The sequence below is a fragment of the Candida pseudojiufengensis genome, assembly GCF_024610245.1.
Source record: "Candida pseudojiufengensis strain CBS 10847 chromosome Unknown scaffold14, whole genome shotgun sequence".
NCBI lineage: Eukaryota > Fungi > Ascomycota > Pichiomycetes > Serinales > Debaryomycetaceae > Lodderomyces > Lodderomyces pseudojiufengensis.
In genome coordinates this window covers 108,893-128,095 of record NW_026261536.1, presented here as the reverse complement: position 1 = coordinate 128,095, position 19,203 = coordinate 108,893, and the positions used below count along the sequence as shown (strand labels likewise).

At 30.1% G+C, this 19,203-nt stretch overlaps 9 protein-coding genes across 9 annotated transcripts; 3 read left to right on the top strand and 6 right to left on the bottom strand. All coding sequences in view use genetic code 12, as the record gives it.

The window, feature by feature from the left end:
* Positions 1–47: 47 nt before the first annotated feature.
* Positions 48–1,520, bottom strand: KGF55_004355 (KEX1; the record flags this gene model as incomplete). The annotated part of the gene is made up of 1 exon (XM_051759249.1): positions 48–1,520. The coding sequence occupies one exon, from the start codon at positions 1,518–1,520 to the stop codon at positions 48–50; it is 1,473 nt and encodes a 490-aa protein (XP_051612915.1).
* A 584-nt stretch (positions 1,521–2,104) lies between these two features.
* Positions 2,105–2,491, bottom strand: KGF55_004354 (uncharacterized protein; the record flags this gene model as incomplete). The annotated part of the gene is made up of 1 exon (XM_051759248.1): positions 2,105–2,491. One exon carries the CDS (start codon positions 2,489–2,491, stop codon positions 2,105–2,107), a length of 387 nt encoding a protein of 128 aa, XP_051612914.1.
* A 769-nt stretch (positions 2,492–3,260) lies between these two features.
* On the top strand, positions 3,261–5,600 carry KGF55_004353 (RNA-processing protein; the record flags this gene model as incomplete). Its single annotated transcript, XM_051759247.1, has 1 exon — positions 3,261–5,600. The coding sequence occupies one exon, from the start codon at positions 3,261–3,263 to the stop codon at positions 5,598–5,600; it is 2,340 nt and encodes a 779-aa protein (XP_051612913.1).
* A 282-nt stretch (positions 5,601–5,882) lies between these two features.
* Positions 5,883–8,034, top strand: KGF55_004352 (uncharacterized protein; the record flags this gene model as incomplete). Its single annotated transcript, XM_051759246.1, has 3 exons — positions 5,883–6,844; positions 6,898–6,968; positions 7,034–8,034. 3 exons carry the CDS (start codon positions 5,883–5,885, stop codon positions 8,032–8,034), a joined length of 2,034 nt encoding a protein of 677 aa, XP_051612912.1.
* A 473-nt stretch (positions 8,035–8,507) lies between these two features.
* Positions 8,508–10,841, bottom strand: KGF55_004351 (uncharacterized protein; the record flags this gene model as incomplete). The annotated part of the gene is made up of 1 exon (XM_051759245.1): positions 8,508–10,841. The coding sequence occupies one exon, from the start codon at positions 10,839–10,841 to the stop codon at positions 8,508–8,510; it is 2,334 nt and encodes a 777-aa protein (XP_051612911.1).
* A 454-nt stretch (positions 10,842–11,295) lies between these two features.
* On the bottom strand, positions 11,296–14,643 carry KGF55_004350 (tyrosine/serine/threonine protein phosphatase; the record flags this gene model as incomplete). Its single annotated transcript, XM_051759244.1, has 1 exon — positions 11,296–14,643. The coding sequence occupies one exon, from the start codon at positions 14,641–14,643 to the stop codon at positions 11,296–11,298; it is 3,348 nt and encodes a 1,115-aa protein (XP_051612910.1).
* A 949-nt stretch (positions 14,644–15,592) lies between these two features.
* KGF55_004349 (uncharacterized protein) lies at positions 15,593–16,804 on the bottom strand (the record flags this gene model as incomplete). The annotated part of the gene is made up of 1 exon (XM_051759243.1): positions 15,593–16,804. One exon carries the CDS (start codon positions 16,802–16,804, stop codon positions 15,593–15,595), a length of 1,212 nt encoding a protein of 403 aa, XP_051612909.1.
* Positions 16,805–17,356: 552 nt separating this feature from the next.
* Positions 17,357–17,941, top strand: YAE1 (Yae1p; the record flags this gene model as incomplete). Its single annotated transcript, XM_051759242.1, has 1 exon — positions 17,357–17,941. One exon carries the CDS (start codon positions 17,357–17,359, stop codon positions 17,939–17,941), a length of 585 nt encoding a protein of 194 aa, XP_051612908.1.
* A 53-nt stretch (positions 17,942–17,994) lies between these two features.
* RFC2 (replication factor C subunit 2) lies at positions 17,995–19,104 on the bottom strand (the record flags this gene model as incomplete). The annotated part of the gene is made up of 1 exon (XM_051759241.1): positions 17,995–19,104. One exon carries the CDS (start codon positions 19,102–19,104, stop codon positions 17,995–17,997), a length of 1,110 nt encoding a protein of 369 aa, XP_051612907.1.
* Positions 19,105–19,203: the final 99 nt, after the last annotated feature.

The following is a 19,203-nucleotide window of genomic DNA, read 5'->3' as shown; positions in this document are numbered from 1 at the left end:
TATGCTAATAACTAGTGTTCAAGATGTATTCCTTGAATTTTGGTCTATTATATTTTGGAAGAAATATAATTAGTTTCACCATTTACAATCTTTTTTGAAAAAGTATTTAAAACAAAATCAAATAAAGATCTTGAAATTAATGGTTGAGAATATGGAACCAAATGACTAGCATTAAAAACATTTACAAATGTTAAATTTCTTTCTTGTAATACCCAACCAGCTTTTTCATTTCCAACAATCCATGGTGAAGTTTTATTAACATCTGTAAATCCAATTGAACCTTGCCATTTCATTTTTTGTAAATAACCAATTACTCCTTTAGTATTACAAATTATATCATCTGCTCCACTATATAAAACTATTGGTATTAGTTTCAAAATATCAGGTAAAATTGTAACTGAAGGTTTTGAATTTATTGCTGAAAATAAATTGTAAGTTTGACTACTACATGCTTGCCATGATATAGTTTTATTAACATTTATACTCTGAATAACTGATGGTTGATTTAAATATGATGTCAAATATGATGAAGTTGGTGGGAAATTTCCACCACATGATGGATATGAATCTCTCAATGTATAATCATAAACATTAATACATTGTTGATTTGTTGGTGCTGATTTATTACGAGTTACATATAATAAATCATCTAATAATCTACTACAATCATCACCGTTTGCTTCTCCAATAGTTGTATCGGAGACATTTTGCAGTTGAATAGTATCTTTACATGATTCATACTCTGGTAATACAACGTTTTGTAAATAACGATTTGATTTATCATTCACATTGATTAGATTTTTTTCTTGAAAAAATGGAACGAAACTTGAACTTTGTTCATCAGGTGATACAGCTCCATTTCCAAGCAATATACTTTTTAAATTGAATTTTTTGTCATTGGGCAAATTAGCATTTCTTTTCAATATAGCATTGGCGATGTAAGGAATATATTGACCAGCATATGATTCTCCAGATAAATACAAATCATTTTTTAAGTCTTGTGGGAAAATTTCAAAATACTTTTCTAAAAATTTGATGAAATATTGAGCAACTTGATCTAACTCAGATAAATAAATATCTTTATTAGCAAAACTGAATCCAGTTCCAACAGGTTGATCGACATAAATCATATCCGATACCTTATGCCATGATCCATTATTTACTTCCAATTTCAATGATTTACTTATTCTATATGGTCCATTTTCTAAAAATGCACCTTCTAAAGATGAACAACCTGGTCCTCCATTTAACCAGAATGTAGTTATATTTTTACTTCCTTTAGGTTTTGCCGAATCAATAAATTTCCAAAAGAAATAATTTGAATCATTTTGAGGATACAATTGAATTTCTCCGGCATACATTATGGGTTTAGAATAATCTTTTGGAAGTGATTCCATACCTGGTAATGAGGTGACTAAATATTTATTTGATAAATCATCAGCAGTAGTTTTAACTTGAGGCACTGTAACAGCATTGACAATTTCAATGAATGAAATTAGGAATGGAATTAAATAAAGCATCTGTAGATCTTTCGAAGTTGTTCAATTCATCAAATGACTCAAAAATCATATTCGGAAAATAATTGAGATCATGCATTGTATAAATATTAGTTTCTAAAATTCTATTGTTTCATGCGTTCAAAGTCATAATTCACTAAAACTTCAAATCAATAACGCAAAAACAAAAACATTTCGTGATTATAATTGTTAAATCAATCTAACCAAAACAAGAGTTGAAAAAAAAAAAAAAACAATTTGTCTTACTTGATGCAACGAAACCAAAATGCTAGTAATTGTAAATTATAAAATTTTGAGTACTTACGGACTTATCACTGGATTTTGTTACTTGATCTCACCGTCAAACACAAAAACATGATACAAATAGCGCGATTTCCAAAGCTCGATGAAGTTGCAATTGGTGATTAAAGGTCGCCTTTGAACCAAGACATGATAAAACTTGTTTGATCTAATGTTTGTTGAGTCTATATGCAAGACGTTCAATTTTACCAAATGATAAGATCAAGTTCAATCCGTCCAATGCTGTGATGGCTGACAGCTCTAAACTAGATCAATTTGTTTCAGTAAATACCACGCCAAACATTTGGTCATACTTTAGTTTTAACTTTTCCTTTATCAACTTTAAAAAGATTTGCTTGCCTTGCTAAAAAAGTAGAATGCCATGATTTCCCCAAACTTGAAAAATCCCCATTTTTTTTTAATATTCCATAAGCTAAAACTCTTAATTTTTGAATTGAAGGAGCTTCGCCTAAATCATTTAAATCTTTAATTTTTTCAATTAATTCTTTTTCTTGTAAATGATTCAATTTTTGATTTTTTAAATTATAATCAACCAAAATATTTGATGATTCACCATATTTATATAACAATTCTTGATTTAATTGATATTTTCGACTTGTTTCTTCAACTAGTTGCTTGATATTCTTACGTATTTCTTCCAATGCTAGACGAATCTTATCTTCTCCTACTTTCATGTAGAGACTGATTCTCTGATTGATAAAATGAAGTTTACTGTTTAGTGCAAATAATTTTAGTAAAAAGAATTTCATGTTCCCGACCCTTTTCCTTAAAATACGACAAGATGATATTTTTGACATTGAACTTCAAAACTACATCAACTCATGTTCAAAGTTCCTGCTTTGCTCAGAAATAATCTACTGTCTTGGTTATGGACTTTGAAGCTCATGGTTTATTAAGGTTAGCAAAAAAGTGATTCTATGCTTATATTGTTGAAACTTGATGATCAGTGATAAAGATCGATAAAAATTGTTGCAAAAAAATTCAAAACTTGTACCAAACACCAAATTTGAATTCTTTTCATCGATTTACTTTGAAGAGTCGGGTACTGATTCATTGCACTCTAAAGCTACAAAGTTATGACTCAATTGACACCTTTTACACTGACAACCTAAGTGAGGCAAACAGCTTTATAGTCATTTGTTACTCCAACCTTGCATGGCCATTTTGGTAGCACCAAATTAATTGAAAGTAAGAAAATTTTGTGAGCTTGTTTTTATTTCTTTCATATCAACATTAAACAACCGATTCTTTTTTAGATTATAACTGAATAAAAATAGTCTAAACGCTGATAACGTCTTAACGTTCCTTTTAATCACTCACATTGAACACGAAGTAAGGTCGAGCTACGTTTGTTTGCTTGCTTTGGAACTCGTGTTGTGCTTTCATCTTTATCATCATAACTAATACCAATTATTTCACGCAATAACTTATAACAAATTAACAATGTCGATAGCTCAACCTCCTACACCTCAAGTAATAGTTAGTCAGTTGGAAGAAGCTAAGAAACTAACGGTATCAAAACCAGAAATCTTTACCAAAATTTATAAACAAATTTTACCAATTATAAATAATAATCAATCTAATTTAATTAAAAAATGGGGAATAGATTTCATACATGGAACATTAATAACTGGTCAAAATGGTGGAAATTTGACTATTAATGATAAAGTAGATCTTGCAATTGACTCTCTTGATACTTTAATTTTTCTAATGAATATACCTATAAACATTCAACAACAACAACAAATAACCAATAATCTAGATCATCAACAAGGTCATGATGTTATAAGTTTTAAGAATTTAATCGATATATCATTAGTGGTTTACAAACTTGTGTTTAAGTATATTGCGGAAAATGATGGATCAGTTCAATTATGGACAAAATTAACTGAATTAAAAAATTCTTTAGTTAATAAATTTAATACAAATTATCCATTAGAAAATTCGGATAATGTAGAACATGATTTAATAAGAAATATTGCTACAAAATTAGAATTATTGAAATTTTTAATGACTGTCATTGATTATCAAAGTAAAACTCAAATCGTTGGTGAACCTATTGAAAATCCTGGTTTTTCATTATCGAATGTACCAGCTAATCATACATTAATTTCTTATCAAAATATGGAATATGAATCTTCTGCATTGTTTAATAATTTAATTTTGAAGGTATTTAGTTTAGATATAATGATACCACAATTGATCTCGGCAACTTTAAATCATTGTGTTATAGTATTGAAAAAGAAACCTCAATTAGCACCTTCATTATTAAAAGCCGTTGAAAGTTATGATTCAGAGACAAAATTGCAATCAAACTATCAATCATTGGAACAGTTCAGATTATCCAAAAAATATGTTGATAGATCAATAAGAATATTTTTAAGTCATGCTAAACGATGTGGATTAGTACCGAATCAATTCAAAGATTCTATTGATGCCAAAATTGCTTATTTGACAGATCAAGGAAATGAAATTAAAAAGAAGAATTTATTCACTCTTGACTTACCAAGACCCAATAAAAGAAAATTTGAAGGTTTTTATAATCCTTCAAAAAAAATCAAGAGCTTGGATTATAAAAGTCTATATACTTTACTAGATCCATCAAATGGATTGAATCAATTTGATTTCAAAACAATCCCACCACAATTTTATTCCAAGATGGTAATCAATGCATTGAAGAAAGCTTCGGTTCCAAAATTGACTAAAGCGTTAGAAATTGTTGGAGAAAGGTATAAAGATGCATTATCAAATCCTCAAGTACCCAACAAAAAATTAAAATCAGAAAGTGGTACACCAGCATTTGACAATTTGAAAAACGAAGCTAATGTGAAAACAGAACCAGGGATTGACTCCAATCAAGACCTCAAAATAAAAAAAGAGGAAGACGAAGATGATGAAGATCAAGATGGAGATGATGAGGATGCGGAGGATGTAGAAGAACCATTTTTTACACTACCCCCAGCCAAAGATTTGTCATTTGAAGAAAAAAAAGAGCATTTTAAAATAATAATAGATAATTTTTTCAAATTAGCAAAACTAGATTTGCCTGCAAATACAAATCCTGTACAAATAAAGCAAGCAATAACTAAGACTTCAAATGGTACGGATGTAACTAAAAATAAAGATCAATTCAGCAATGAATTAACGGATATTGCCATCAAATCATTCAAAAAAGACACATGGGTTTTATTGTTGACAAGACTAGCTACAAGAGGAATGAGAACAAATGCTGAAGAAGATGAAATAGAAGATAAATCACCAGATGATCAAGCTAATGAGGATTTATCAAATATGATAAGAGATTCTTTATTCAATTATTTTATTGAAAATATTCATTCAAGGGTAGATGTAGTCATTGAATGGTTAAATGAAGAATGGTTTAGTGAACAGGCTTTTCAACAAGATAGAATTTTATCAAAATCAGATAATTCTGAAACTCAACCAAATTCGAAAATTTTATTTCAAGATGTTAAAACTCCAGTGTATTACAAATGGGCAAATAAAGTATTAGAAGCTATGATAAATTATTTAGAAGCAAATGACAGAAAAATATTTTTAAGATTATTAAGTGATTTACCAATTTTAAATGAAGAGATGTTACAAAAGATTAAAAATTTATGTTTTGATCCAGAAAGGTCATCTATGGGATTTTTAGCTTTTCAATTTTTGATCATGTATAGACCACCAGTTAAAGAAATTTGTATTAATATATTGAAAGAATTAAGTGAAAGTGATCAAGATGATGTTAAAGAAGAAGCTAAAAAGAAATTGGCCAAGGTTTGATAGATTGAATAAAAGTTTTATAATTTTGAATAAAATAGATAAATCATTTACATGGTGACCGTACTTATTGTCTCTTAATTTTGATGTTCTTTAGCTATTAATCAGTTCAACTGATTAGAATATCTCTATAAAATAAATTCTTATCAAAAAGATCACAAATTTGATTTCAACAAAAACAGAATATTTTACCGATCTCTCTATTTCCATTTCCATTCAAATCGATCATTTTCAATTATTCCAACAATTGTTTCATATTCATCAATTCATTTATCCTAGAATACCATGAGCTCAAGCATATTCAATACTGGTCAAGAGGAGGAAGATCCATGGTCTTCGTCAGCTACTAATTGGGATGATAACAATCTTCAAAAACAACAACCATATCAATCAACGTATTTAACATCGTCACAATTACTAAATCGAGATAGTTCTACTCCTGCATTAACTTCATCCCCTATTCATAATAATAATCAATCATCAATACAAACTCATAGTTCTCTCACTAATATTCCTCAAAGTTATGAGACTTTACATTCTGAATTGATTGATAAGATTTCCAATATAAACGATTTTGAGTTTCATATTTTAAATAAATTGGTTGAACTAGAATATTTAACAAGCTATCAAAAACTGAAACTTTTGGACATAATATATGACAATGACCTATTACCAGTTACAAACACATCGAAATTTTATCAAATTTTAGGATTAATAGCATTAGAAATAGATGTACCAGGATCAGGAGACTTCGTCACTTTACAATTTAAACTGAATAGTTTACCTGAATTACCTCAAAAATTTTTAAAACTAATTGAAAAACTGGAAAAACAGAATTCAAAATTCGACGACCCCTTGATGGCTAACACATCTAGAAATCAAGATGACGAATCTGATGTGGATGACTGGAATAATCAATCTAAAGTAATTGATCCAATTTTGACTGATCATTCAAATACTTCAATCGCCTTGAATGATGAAGATAATGACAATAACGATGATGGGGACAACACTAAAAAGACTAGCCCTGAAGATAGCCAGTTCGTAGAGAAGTATATCGAAGACATAAGAAATGAATTCAAACCGTTATGGTCAGGTGAAGATTTGATCAAGATTAAAGAAGTACCGGAAAAAGAAGGTTTGTTGTTCAAACACATCAATTACATAATTGTACACAATCTAAGTTTAGGAACCATCTCCTCAAGCGCTCAAAAAAAGGTAATAAGAAGATACTCGGACTTTGCATGGTATGTCTAATAAAACTTATTAATCAGCGATGGCGATACTAACTCATAATTAGGTTATTGGAATATTTGTTAGAGAAATATCCATTTAGAGTTATACCGGGTCTACCTCCCAAAAAATTTACTGGTATGTTTTGAAATTTCTACATTTTCTATATCTATCACTCATATACTAATTCACTATAGTAGGAGCCTCACCTGATTCCCAATTTTTACAAAGAAGAAGACGTGGACTACATAGGTTCTTGAACCAATTGATTAAGCATCCAGTTTTTAAAGAAGAACCAATTGTTCAAACTTTTTTAACTGTACCTACCGATTTAACAACATGGAAGAAACAGGCCAAAATCGACTATTCTTTGGAATTCAAGGGAGAAAAAATTCAAACTCAATTTATTAATATAATTTGGCCAAGTATAAGTCAGAACTTTTTGAGAAATTGGTCAATCGCTGAACAAAATATTAGATTCATTATTGAAAAATGGACAAAGATTGTAATTATCATTGAAAGACATGAAAGAAGACAACAACAACAAAGTTACGATAATCAGAAGTTTGTTGAAATTTTGAATCAATTCAAAAGACTAGACTACGCAATTTATCCACCACCTCCAATCAACTCTAATGACCAACAGGAACAATCAGTTAGCAACACATCTCAATATTTGCAAAATAACGACATTGAAGCTATAAACTCAAACCTATCTAAAATTGGTGAATACTATAATAAAGCTTCTCAATTGATAATTGATGACAACTATTTGATCAATACCAAAACGTTGGAAAAATTCAAAAATTTCATGGATTATTTATATTCACTTCAAGAATTATTTGAAAGAAGTAAAAAATTATCCGTAAATCAAATTGACACACTTAACAAGAGAATAAAGGAAAATGAAACAAGATTTAAAAAGTTAATGGAAGAAAATTCAGATATAAAAGGATCAGAAATTACAAAATTAAGATCGGTTATAATTAATGATAAACAAGAAATTTTTCAACAATTGAATAAAGATTGGTTAATTAAACAATGTTGCTTCAAAGAATTTATTATGTTTCAAGAAACTCAGTTTTTAATTACTGAAATATGGCAAGAATGGTGTAAAGAAAGATTCAAATTTCAAGAAAAAGTTTTTAACATAAGTGATATTTTGAATAATGAAATAACTGGCGATATGCCATTAACTAGATGAAACGGCTTTTGAAAACAAATAGTGGAGGAGCTGGTAGTAGATTATAATCCATTAAAAAATTTTAAACAGTCGAGAATAAAGCCAAAAAATCAGATGGCCTATGAGCCCAGCTTTGTAATACAATTCCATATAGTTACTTGTTATTTGAAAATCAATTACTCATTTTTACCAACACTTTTGATACTCTGCATTCTATTTTGATGAATTGTTGTGTTTAGTCGTAAAAGCTCGTTACTCTTGTCGATTTAGTCTAAGTTCGTTTTGTAGTGAAAACTTTCAAAATTTCACCGATTGTACTTTGTCAGAATTAAATTCGGAACATTGAATCATCCGCAGTTTCGCAGACAAGAAGGAACAAGAGAACTACAACAAGAGCTGGAGCATTAGAGTAAGATAGATTTAGTTCGGGTACATTTCAAGCACAATCTTTTTCATACTACTCACAGATGAGCAAATTGAATTGTCAAAAGCATTTATGAAGTTCCGGAATCTTGAGGTTGGTGTTGCTGCTGTTGATGTGAATGATGATGTGGAGGAGGTCCTTGGTTAGGATGAGACAATCCTTTCAGTTGTAAGTATTGAGGTGGAATGAATCTAGCATTAGGGTTATTCAATAAGTGAGGTGGTAAACTTTGGTGATTTGGCTGCTGATTACTTAAAGATTGAGGATTTAATCCAAGAGGCTGTATTTGCTGAGGTTGTTGCTGATGATTTTGTAATCCTGGAGGTGGTGGACCATATTGATTAAATGGTGGTAAATGCATGTGAGGTGGAATGAATCCATTAGGAAACAAACCTGGTGGTGGTGCTTGTGGTGGAAACCCTCTATTACCAGACCCAGCATGTGGTGGAAATGGAAATTGTTGTGATTGACGTTGAGGAGATTGCTGAGGATGTTGTTGACTTCCTTGATTTTGCTGTTGCTGCAGTGGTTGTTGGTGCGAAAAATCGTTATGTTGATGTAATTGAGGAGATGACGGGGATTGTTGAACCGGTTGAGATTGAAAACCAGGTGGTGGAAAATTTTTAGCATGTTGTTGTTGTGGTTGTTGTTGAAGATGTGGTGGTAAATTGGCGCCATTAAGTAACCATGGAGGTAATTGGTTCAACGGAATACCTGGTGGAAAGTTAGGGTGTTGTTGTGGTAAATGAGGATGCTGGTTCTGAGAAAACTGTTGAGGGGGTACCTTTGATCGTTGATTTTGATGTTGATTTTGTTGCTGCATGTTGATAATTGGTGATTTGTTCGACTCATTATTATCAGTTGAGCCTTTGTCTTCATCTTTTGGTACTTGACTTTGATGATGTTGATTGAGTGCAGCTTTTATGTCAAATTTTCCTTCATTGGTTGGTGAGTTATTATCTGTCGATGTACCATGAGTACTTTCCTTTCTCTTTAATAAGGACAAGAAGAAATTATCATTCGATGAAGAATTTTGAGGCTGTTGTTGCTGAAGTGGGATCTGACTTGCTGAATTGGAGGTAGGTGTTTGTTGTTGTAGTTTTGGTAACTGCTGTTGTGAAATAGGTAATGATGATCTGCTTTGTAAATGAGGTGGTTGTGAGTGCAAGTCACTTCCTGGTGTAGATGCTTGAGAAGCTTGATTGTTTCCCCCAAAAAATTTGGAGAATCCTGGTGGTGGACCATTCGTTGGTTTTGAAACTGACTGTGGCGTGCTAACTCCATCATTTTTACTCTTTTCAGTTGAATCAATTCCATGAATAGAAGAACTTGGCTCTTGAAAAAATGATGTGAACCTTGAAGATCTACTATTACTTTGACTATTACCACCTTGTTGCTTAATTTCATCTTTTGGAGTGGAAGTACTGATGATAGATTCTTCTTTTGTAGAAGGCTTTACAAATGAAAAGAAATTATCAACCTCATTACCAACATTTAAAGCAGCAACAACTTCTTTTTGTTTCAATTTTTCTTTTTCTTCATCAATTATTTCTCCATTCTTTTTACGTTCTTCCAATTTCATTTGATATTTCCATTTTTCGAAATCTTCAACAGTTTGTCCCATAACAGCCATTGACATTTTTGAGGAATCATCTAACGCAATACTCTTTTTACCATTTTGTTGTTTTGATGAATCTATAATATCATCATCCCATTCTGGATCTAACTCGTCTGGAACTTCACCCAACAATTGAGATATTTTTTCATCGCTCAAAGATTCTAATTCTTGAGCTTTATTAAAACCATGACGATTATTCCTTTGATGTGGTTTCTCGGACTTGTTTCTTTCCCAGGTTTCATGTTGATGTCTTCTAAATTTTTTACTTTTGTTATTGAATGGTTCACCAGTGTTATTTAAATTATTATTGAAGGATCTTCCGTTTCCTTGTTCTCTTACTGGCTTTAATCTCCAAAATGATAAATCTGGTAAAGTATCACTGAATTCAATCAACTCTATTTCGTCTCTTAATTGTAATAAATGATTTATCGTATATATATTGGGAAGTCCATATTTTTTTGGGGGTATAGTAGAAGATATTAAATTGAATTCGTCTTCAACTTGACTCTTTGATACATTTTCAGTGGAATTTTCAGTATCATTGAACAGATCATCAACATTGTTATTGTCATCCACATATGATTCAGGTGTATTTTCCTTGGCAGCATGAGCCATTGCACTGTCTAATAATTTACTTAGAGCATTACTGGGATCCAAATTATTTATTGATGTATGTGATTGCAGTCTTTTATTATTTTTACTTGGTCTTTTTGAAGGATAATGTGACGGATCTATTGATACAATTGAGGGATCCACTAGTAATGGATTTGAGTGATTCGATGACATTTATACTTATCGAGTTTATTTGGTTGAATTAAAATGTGCAAAAAGTATGATATCTTTGTGAAATAAGGAATTAAGTGGGGAACCCCTTGAAAAATTAAGGATTGATCAAACTTTTATGTTTGTTTTTAATATTGGTTTAGCGATGTAATTGGTTTATTAAGTATAAGACTGAGATATCTCAAATTTGAACTCTGTATTACTAGATTTGTATCCTTTATTAAAAAAGGGAAAGATCGAAAAGAATGAGAAAAAAAATATTGAAGAGTATTGAACTGGCAGACACTACCAAATTAACATTAGTATTATCAAGTGCAAGATTATGTAAATGAAGAGGAGTTTATCTATCCCAATAATTAGATTAATCTACAAATCTAGATCTAACGTGAACAAAAATCCAGCTTAAGTAATACACATAACTAATAAGAACTAAAAACTGTAACATTGTAAGGTGTTTCTAATTATTCAAATATGGAATATTCAACTTCATTATCTCACGACACATTATAAACCAATCAATCTCTCTTAAGTAAATACTACCATCATTATAATTGACAACTTCAGATTCACCTGTTTGCCCTTTTAAAAATTGATTTTTAGTCTCTAATTTGATCAGTTCTTCCCATTTGAATAATTCATACATGAACCTTAGATTAGGTTGAATAATAATATTTAATCTTCTAACTCTAACATAAAGATAAGCCATTGATAAATTAATTTGTAACCTTCTCATTATTTCTGCAATAACAACAGTTGCACTTCTGGATACCCCAACTCTACAATGAATTAATATTTTGGTTTGACCATTGGTTCTAGTAAATTCCTTTTCAATAAATTCTAACATCGAAGGTAATTGTTGAGATAATTCATCTATTCCATCATCTTCAAGATTATTTACTTTCATTATTGTTTCAATTGTTGTATTCCAATGTAATTTTGATTTTGAATTAGGGTTTTTAGGAATGATATTGAAAAATTCAATATTCTGATCTTCAAGTTCATCAACTAAAATATTATTATATTTTTGAAATTTATAACCATTAATCCAAGGTAAATTTTCACCAACTGATATGATTTTTTTAATACCTAGTTTGTTTAAAAGTGGTAAGCATGATGCATGTTTCAATGACCCAAGGTATAGATAAGGTAAAATCTTTGATGGAATTGATCCTTCGACTTCTTTGACCCAATCAATTTGAAAATTTTTCAATTCAGATTCCTCACTTTCATTATCTGAAACATCATCATCGTCGTCATCATCATCATCATTCGAGGAACTGGTGTCAAAATCACTAGAATCAACATGGTGTTGTCCATAATTATCATCCTCATCATCGCTATTCACAATATAACCCAATCTGGTATTATTCTGAACTTTAGGTCTACCCAATAATATTTCGTTGATTTCAGTAGCGTTCAATTCTTCTAATTTTGACCAAGACATCTTTTCACCTAAATTCAAAGGACTGAATTTTCTCAACAATGGTTCCAATTTATTTAATATAATAACATCACTATTGAATATATAATATGGCCTACCATATTTTAGATGCAATTGCAAAATAGCTTCATCCAAACTAATGTTCAATGAATAAATCATGAAGCAAAATACAAATAATGAAGATTCAGTATACCCATCAGAGCAATAAATTAATGAACTTAATCCTCTGTCATTATTTGATGAAGAATATAAATAAATTAGTTTACAGGTGTTAATAATCAGATTTAAATTTTCTCTTTTACAATCACCTATTCCAAGCGATCCAGAAGGTGGGAAATTCAAATAATGTCTTTCTTGTTCTTCATTATCATCATGACTCGAAATTGTGTATTGGAATAATAATTTTGATAATTCATTTAAATCAGGAAAAGTTGCATCAGAATGACAATGTAAAAATAATTTGTAATTTGATTTGGGTCTAGGCAATAAATCAATGAAATCTCTTGACCTTAGGTTCTTATGTAAAATTAATGAATTTTGTGGATCATTATATGCATCTTTTTGGATGGAGTTGTGATTTGATTCTATCTTCTTCTTGACATTGATATAATGTTTCATTATTTGAAAATCCCAAAAGTTACCAACCCAAACATTTTGATTTATTTTAGTTGCTGTTGACATTTTAGTGGTTTCAATTTTTTCATTTAGTTGGAAATCATTTTCCCATATTAATGAAGGATCCTTGACTTTATAATTCAACCTTTGGGGATTAATTTTTGAAAAATTGAAATAATGCTTCAATGGTACATTTATAGAGTCATCATCTTCATCATTTGATAACTGTTCATAAATATCACAATTATCTAAAATATCATCATCTAAAATGTAAATCGTTTTCTCTTCAACTGTTTCAACCGAGTATTGTTGTTGGTCATATTTTTGAGCTAGCCACAAAACTCTAGCCATTGACATCATTTTATTTTTATCGGAACCATATATTACAAAATCAGAACAAGTCAGTAATTTAGCAACTTGAATATGAAAATTTCTTAATGATATACCTCTATCAGGATCTAAATTTAAAAAAATTGGTAAAACATTTAACGAAATACAATCATTAACCAAGACATCCAAAAATTTATGATCTATGATTTCGTCATCCCATATTGATTCTATTATATTCTTAATTTCCAGTTTTGAGACATCTATTTTCTGTAGTATTTCACTTATCTTGACACTATTATGTAGTTGTATTGGTAAAGTTTCATCACTTATACTCATTAAGAATTTTGTCGACTTGGGTTTGGTTAAGTCATAATCGAAAAAGAAGTTGTTATTTATACCTAGTTTTTGTTGTAATTGTTGTTGTTGTTGTAGAAAAAATGACTTTTGAGCGAAATTATCATTATGTAAACCATGAAGCCAGGGAAATACGTCTTGGGTTTTGGGTAGTGTTGAGTTGAAGTATTTATGAAATATAAGTTTTAAGTTTTGAATTGTAATATGTTTGAAGTCGAATATATTTTTTTCCACTTCCTCATGTGTAACATCATCTACATTTTCGCTTAATTCTGTCGGATGTAGCAGATGTAAATGATTCATATTAAGTTTAGCTGTTTTGAACCCGATACCATCACAAACTTCACATGCTTTACCCTCAGATTTTGTATCTTTACTTGACCCCTCACAATGACTACAATCATTGAAACTTTTCAATCTGGCTCTGAACCTATCCCTTTCGTACAAAAGATCATTCGAGGCTGACGATGACCTTTTGCATGACTTTAATGTGCTCGAGGAAGTAGTTGATGATGATGTTGGGGGTGTAATAGATGTGTTAATTGAAATCTTCGGTGTTAAAGTCTCGATTTCGTTAGTTTCTTCAGTTATGGCTTCTTTAATTTTCGAAAGGTTTATGACGGATTTTGAATTTTCAGCACTAATAGAAGTATGAAGTTCGATATCTAATTCCTTTTTCGGCATATCTCGATCTTTTATTTGTAACTCCTTATCTATTTTTTCTTGGGTAAAACTGACTTCATCAATCAGTGAAGCGGATGAGGAAGAATTGTGATGCGTAACAGTTGGCTGCAGACGTAATTGTTGTGGATGTAAATAATAAGGTTGATTTTGATGACTTTGGTTTTGATGACTATGATTATTCTGTTGATGATTTTGTAATTGTTGATGCTGCAGCTGTTGATGATGATGTAAGCTTGATATAGTCTGTGGGCTTAATTGCCTATGTTGTGTATTATTAGGATTATTGAATTGATGATCATGTGAACTCATTATAGACGTTGGTAATATAAATGTTGAATTATTGAACGGAGGCGAAGGTGATCTAGTTTGAGGCGATGACATGATTAGTGTTTTTCAAGCAGTTTGGGAGTAGCCTGTATTTTAGTTTCTATTCTATTTGTTCTATGAGAAATCCGATGGTTAGGTAACAGTATTTCAAAGATGATATATGTATAAAAAAATTTATTTATTTGAACATTAATTCGTCATGCGTATGGAGCAACAAGCTTTCCGGTAAATGATCAGCTTTTGTTTGTTTCTGATGCTTATCTCTGTGAAACTAGTATTAGTTTGATCTTTAAATAATGTGGAGTACTGCTGATAAAAATGTTTTGATTTGTAATGTTGTTATTAAGCGTTGAGCTTTAACTGACTTTATGGATGTATCAATATTAGTATATTGTTGAAAATACTATACAAAACAAGAAACAATTGACTCTTTGCACTTGGTTGGGTAAGTTGATGATGAGATGTACTTGGTTAAGTGAAATATTATGATAAGAATGGGTTAGGCCTTGAAGAAAAAAAAAAAAAAAGATTCTTTTGTGTGATTCTAATCTTATCTCTCTTATTTTAAAAATTATTTATTACATGCAGTATTCTTTTTAACTATGTAAAGATCCATGCCAATTGTAAAAACAATATCCGTGACATTGAGTATTCAAAGAGGAATGCTGGATGATTTGAGATAAGCTTAAAATTGCTAGCAAGTTTCTAATATTCATCCGTATTTGAGTTGAACGAATCGACTCTCTTTTTACGGTGCAAATTTTTTTTTTTTCAATTTTATGGAACCTTCCCTCGTAAAAATGTGTTAGCGATTTGCGTATAAGCGGATTCCGCTAATTGATTAAACACAGTAGTGTACATTAAACCAATATTAAGTCCATATAATTTAGAGTTGAATAATTCGAGAGAACACCACACTAAATATACTATCAAATAGCTGCTGATTTGTAGTCGTACGATATATATTCTATTAGATAGGCAACTTAAGTATACAAAGTCAAATTCATTGTACACCAATAACAGATAATTCTAAAGTCCAAACTCTTCTAACATGGACTTTCAAATTAATTTTATCATTCCCATCGTTCGCTTTTTCAATAACCAGTAAATTAGATTTATCCAATGCAATATTTATCCATCCATGACTCCACCAACATTTTCTTGCAGGTTTTCTCCAAAATAATAATAATTTAGTTTGATTTTGATCTACTTTATTAGAATTTCTTTTTGAAGATAGTGATCTTGAAGCAGCCCTAGATGCACTTGATGCTAATTGTGCAATTCTTGACCTTGATCTTGACCTTGAATTTCCATTATTACTTGTTGTTGATGTAACTGGTGTTAATGTTGGTGATTCGGGAGGCGTTGGAGTTGGAGTTTTATCTTGTTGACTATTTGTTCTTAGTCTAACCAATGACAATGATGATATTACACATTTACCAGGTTCCAAACTCCTACTTCCCCATTTATCTTTAACTTCGAAACCCGACGAACATAACATATCAAAAAGATGTTGTTCTGCAGGTCCTAATCCTTTACTATTATCTTGTTTTGAATTTGCATCTTGAAGTTTTTCATCATTTAAAGAATCATGATCATTATATTGATATAATTCATCATCAGTAAATTTATAACCTAATCCGGAGAAAATTAATTTGTTCCTTAGTAACACTTTACTAACACCTCGTTTCAATTCTTTCATTTGAGTCATATCTAATCCTTCAATGGGAGGTATTACATAAAAATCTAAATCCTCACGTAACACAATAATAGCAGGTTTGGTTTGTAAAATATTTTCTTGTTGATTCACATGTCTGTTGTTACTTATAGTTGGTGATAATTGATTATTATTATATGGTGATGTTTCCAAATCTCTTTGAGCTTTGGCAAAAGTATCAATAATATATTGGAAGCAACTAGGATCAAAATTAACATAAACAACATCATTTTCAGTTAAGTTTGTAATAATTTGTCCATTAATATCTAAAAATACACCATTGGGAAATAAACACAACAAGATACTTTCGGGTAAACTCATTAATTCATCTCTTGTTATTGTGAAATTTTTCCCTCTTACATTCAAATGAATTAAAGAATTATATGTTTCGGATAACTGATCTTCTGATCCGTTATGAGCTGCCGTATTTGTAGTTGATAGATTATTTGAATACGAACTCTCCGGTGACACTTGAGTTATTATATCTTGCTGTGACATTGTAGTTGTTCGGTTAACAGGTAAATTTCATAAATCTATGATTCTTTCTATAATATTGAGGAATTAGAATTAACAATGTTGTCGAATGAATGAAGACGATTTGTTGTAATTAAATGGAAGTGACCTGCACGAAAAACTTGATATGTTCTATGTTTTAAAAGTTAATTATAATGGACTTTTTTGAAGCCTATGACACTGGTTAATTAAAATTTATAAAGACTAAACGTGTTTGTAAAAGCAGTATAAATGAATTGAAACTGTAAGATTCTTCTAAAAATATTGTGCAACCACTTTAGATAAGAAATTGATGACTCAGTAGTTGATGTTGTTTTCACTGACTTGTTTGTATTTATCTTTATTGGTAATACTATATCGTGTACATATATGATTGTCAGAAAGCAAATATAATAACTATATCTGGTATAAAATAGTAAGAAATAATTAAATAATATCTTGTTTACTTAATTGAAGTTAAGTAGTTTGAAAAAAAGATTAGTATGCTTGTTTTGATTGAGACACGACGATATGACGGAATATCTGATTCTTATTCAAATGCAGAATAGTACAGGCTTAAGGAAGTCGAGCGAGACGAGATATATCGAAGCTACTGATACTAAAGACAACTCAAATGATATATTTCAAGATATGACTCCATCAGCATGTGACGGCAGTGGTATCGAAAATCTTACTTGTTCATGCAAAAATTCAACTAATATGAATATAAAATCAACTAGTTCTGAACAAGCTCCACTTAGTGATGATATTTGGGAATCAGAAGATGAAGAAACTCATAAATCGAATGAAAGAAATTTTGTACATAATGACATAATACGACAACATAGAAAGCAAGGATATTTGGATGGTATAACGTACAACAAGGAAACAAATTTACAACAGGGTTTTGATAATTCTTTTAGCAACGGTGGTCAATTAGGAATTGATGTTGGATATATATTAGCCAAAGTTAAAATCATTGATAAAAAAGTAGGTTCTAATCTATTAACGGAGTGTATTGAGGATTTGAGAATTTCAAAAATATTTAATGATCAATATTTTAATAGTGAGTTAGAAATGATTAATGATCAGCACGAATTGATTGAAAAATGGCAGAAAAGGTTAAAAAAATTGGAACCTTAGTTTAGAAATCGTATTTATTTACTTCGTCAGGCATGCATTTGTTATTAATTAAACTATAATATTTTAGCTATAGACAAAATAATGTTTAATAATTGAATGTGTTCATCAGTACCCAAATTCAACTTTTTATCACAATCAAATAAAGCAAAGCTGATTTGGTTTTTTTGTTCCAGTGATAAAGTATCATCTAATATTAAAAAATCATGTAATTGATCGATTAATTGTTGTACACTCCAACCATTGAGTATGATATCGTTGATAAATTCAATTAAATTTGATATTTTGTTTGGTTGATTAGAATTTTGCATTTTATTAATCAAAGTTTTAATCAATTCATCTGGTAAAATCCCAGCTGTTTCTCTTATAGACGCCTTAGTAATTAATCCATCTTCACTCCCAATTTCATTATCATTTCGTAAACTTAAACTCAATTTTGATGCACTTTGTAGAAAAGTTATTGCTTTTCTTAAATCTCCATTACTTATTCTTAAAATTTCATTCAATACATCATTTTCATTTTCTCCAAATTGTAAATTTTCTTCATCACTTATATATTTCAATCTGTTTAATGAATTTTCATTATTCAACAATTTGAATCTAAATTTTGAACATCTTGAAGCTAAAGGATCAATGATTCTAGTAATATAATTACACACTAAAGCAAATCTTGTAATATTTGAATAAGTTTCCATTGTTCTTCTTAATGCTGATTGTGCGTCATTGGTCATTGAATCAGCTTCATCCAATATAATGATTTTGTATGGTGGACAAGGATAATTTTTTAAATCTTCTTCACTAGGGTTACTTACAGTTAATTTTGCAAAATTCTTGATCTTTTGTCTAACTATTGAGATACCTCTTTCATCGGATGCGTTTAATTCTAATACTCTAGACTTATACAAATTGGGACCATATAATTGTTTAGCTAAAGCTAATATTGTTGATGTTTTACCAGTACCAGGAGGACCATAAAATAACATATGTGGTAAATTATTATTCCCCGAAGTGATTTGTTTTTGTAGAATTTTTACAGCATGTTCTTGTGATGATATATCTGTTAAGTTTTTTGGTCTATACTTTTCTACCCATGGTGTATGATGTAATTTCTCTTCTTGATATGCTGCATTTGAACCACTTGTTGGTGCAATTGCTGATGATGCCATAGCTCAGTTTAAGATAAAGATGATTGATACTAATTGAAACTTGATTTGAAACACGTCTGGGTGAATATTATTTTGATTAGATTAGGCCAAGTTATAAAA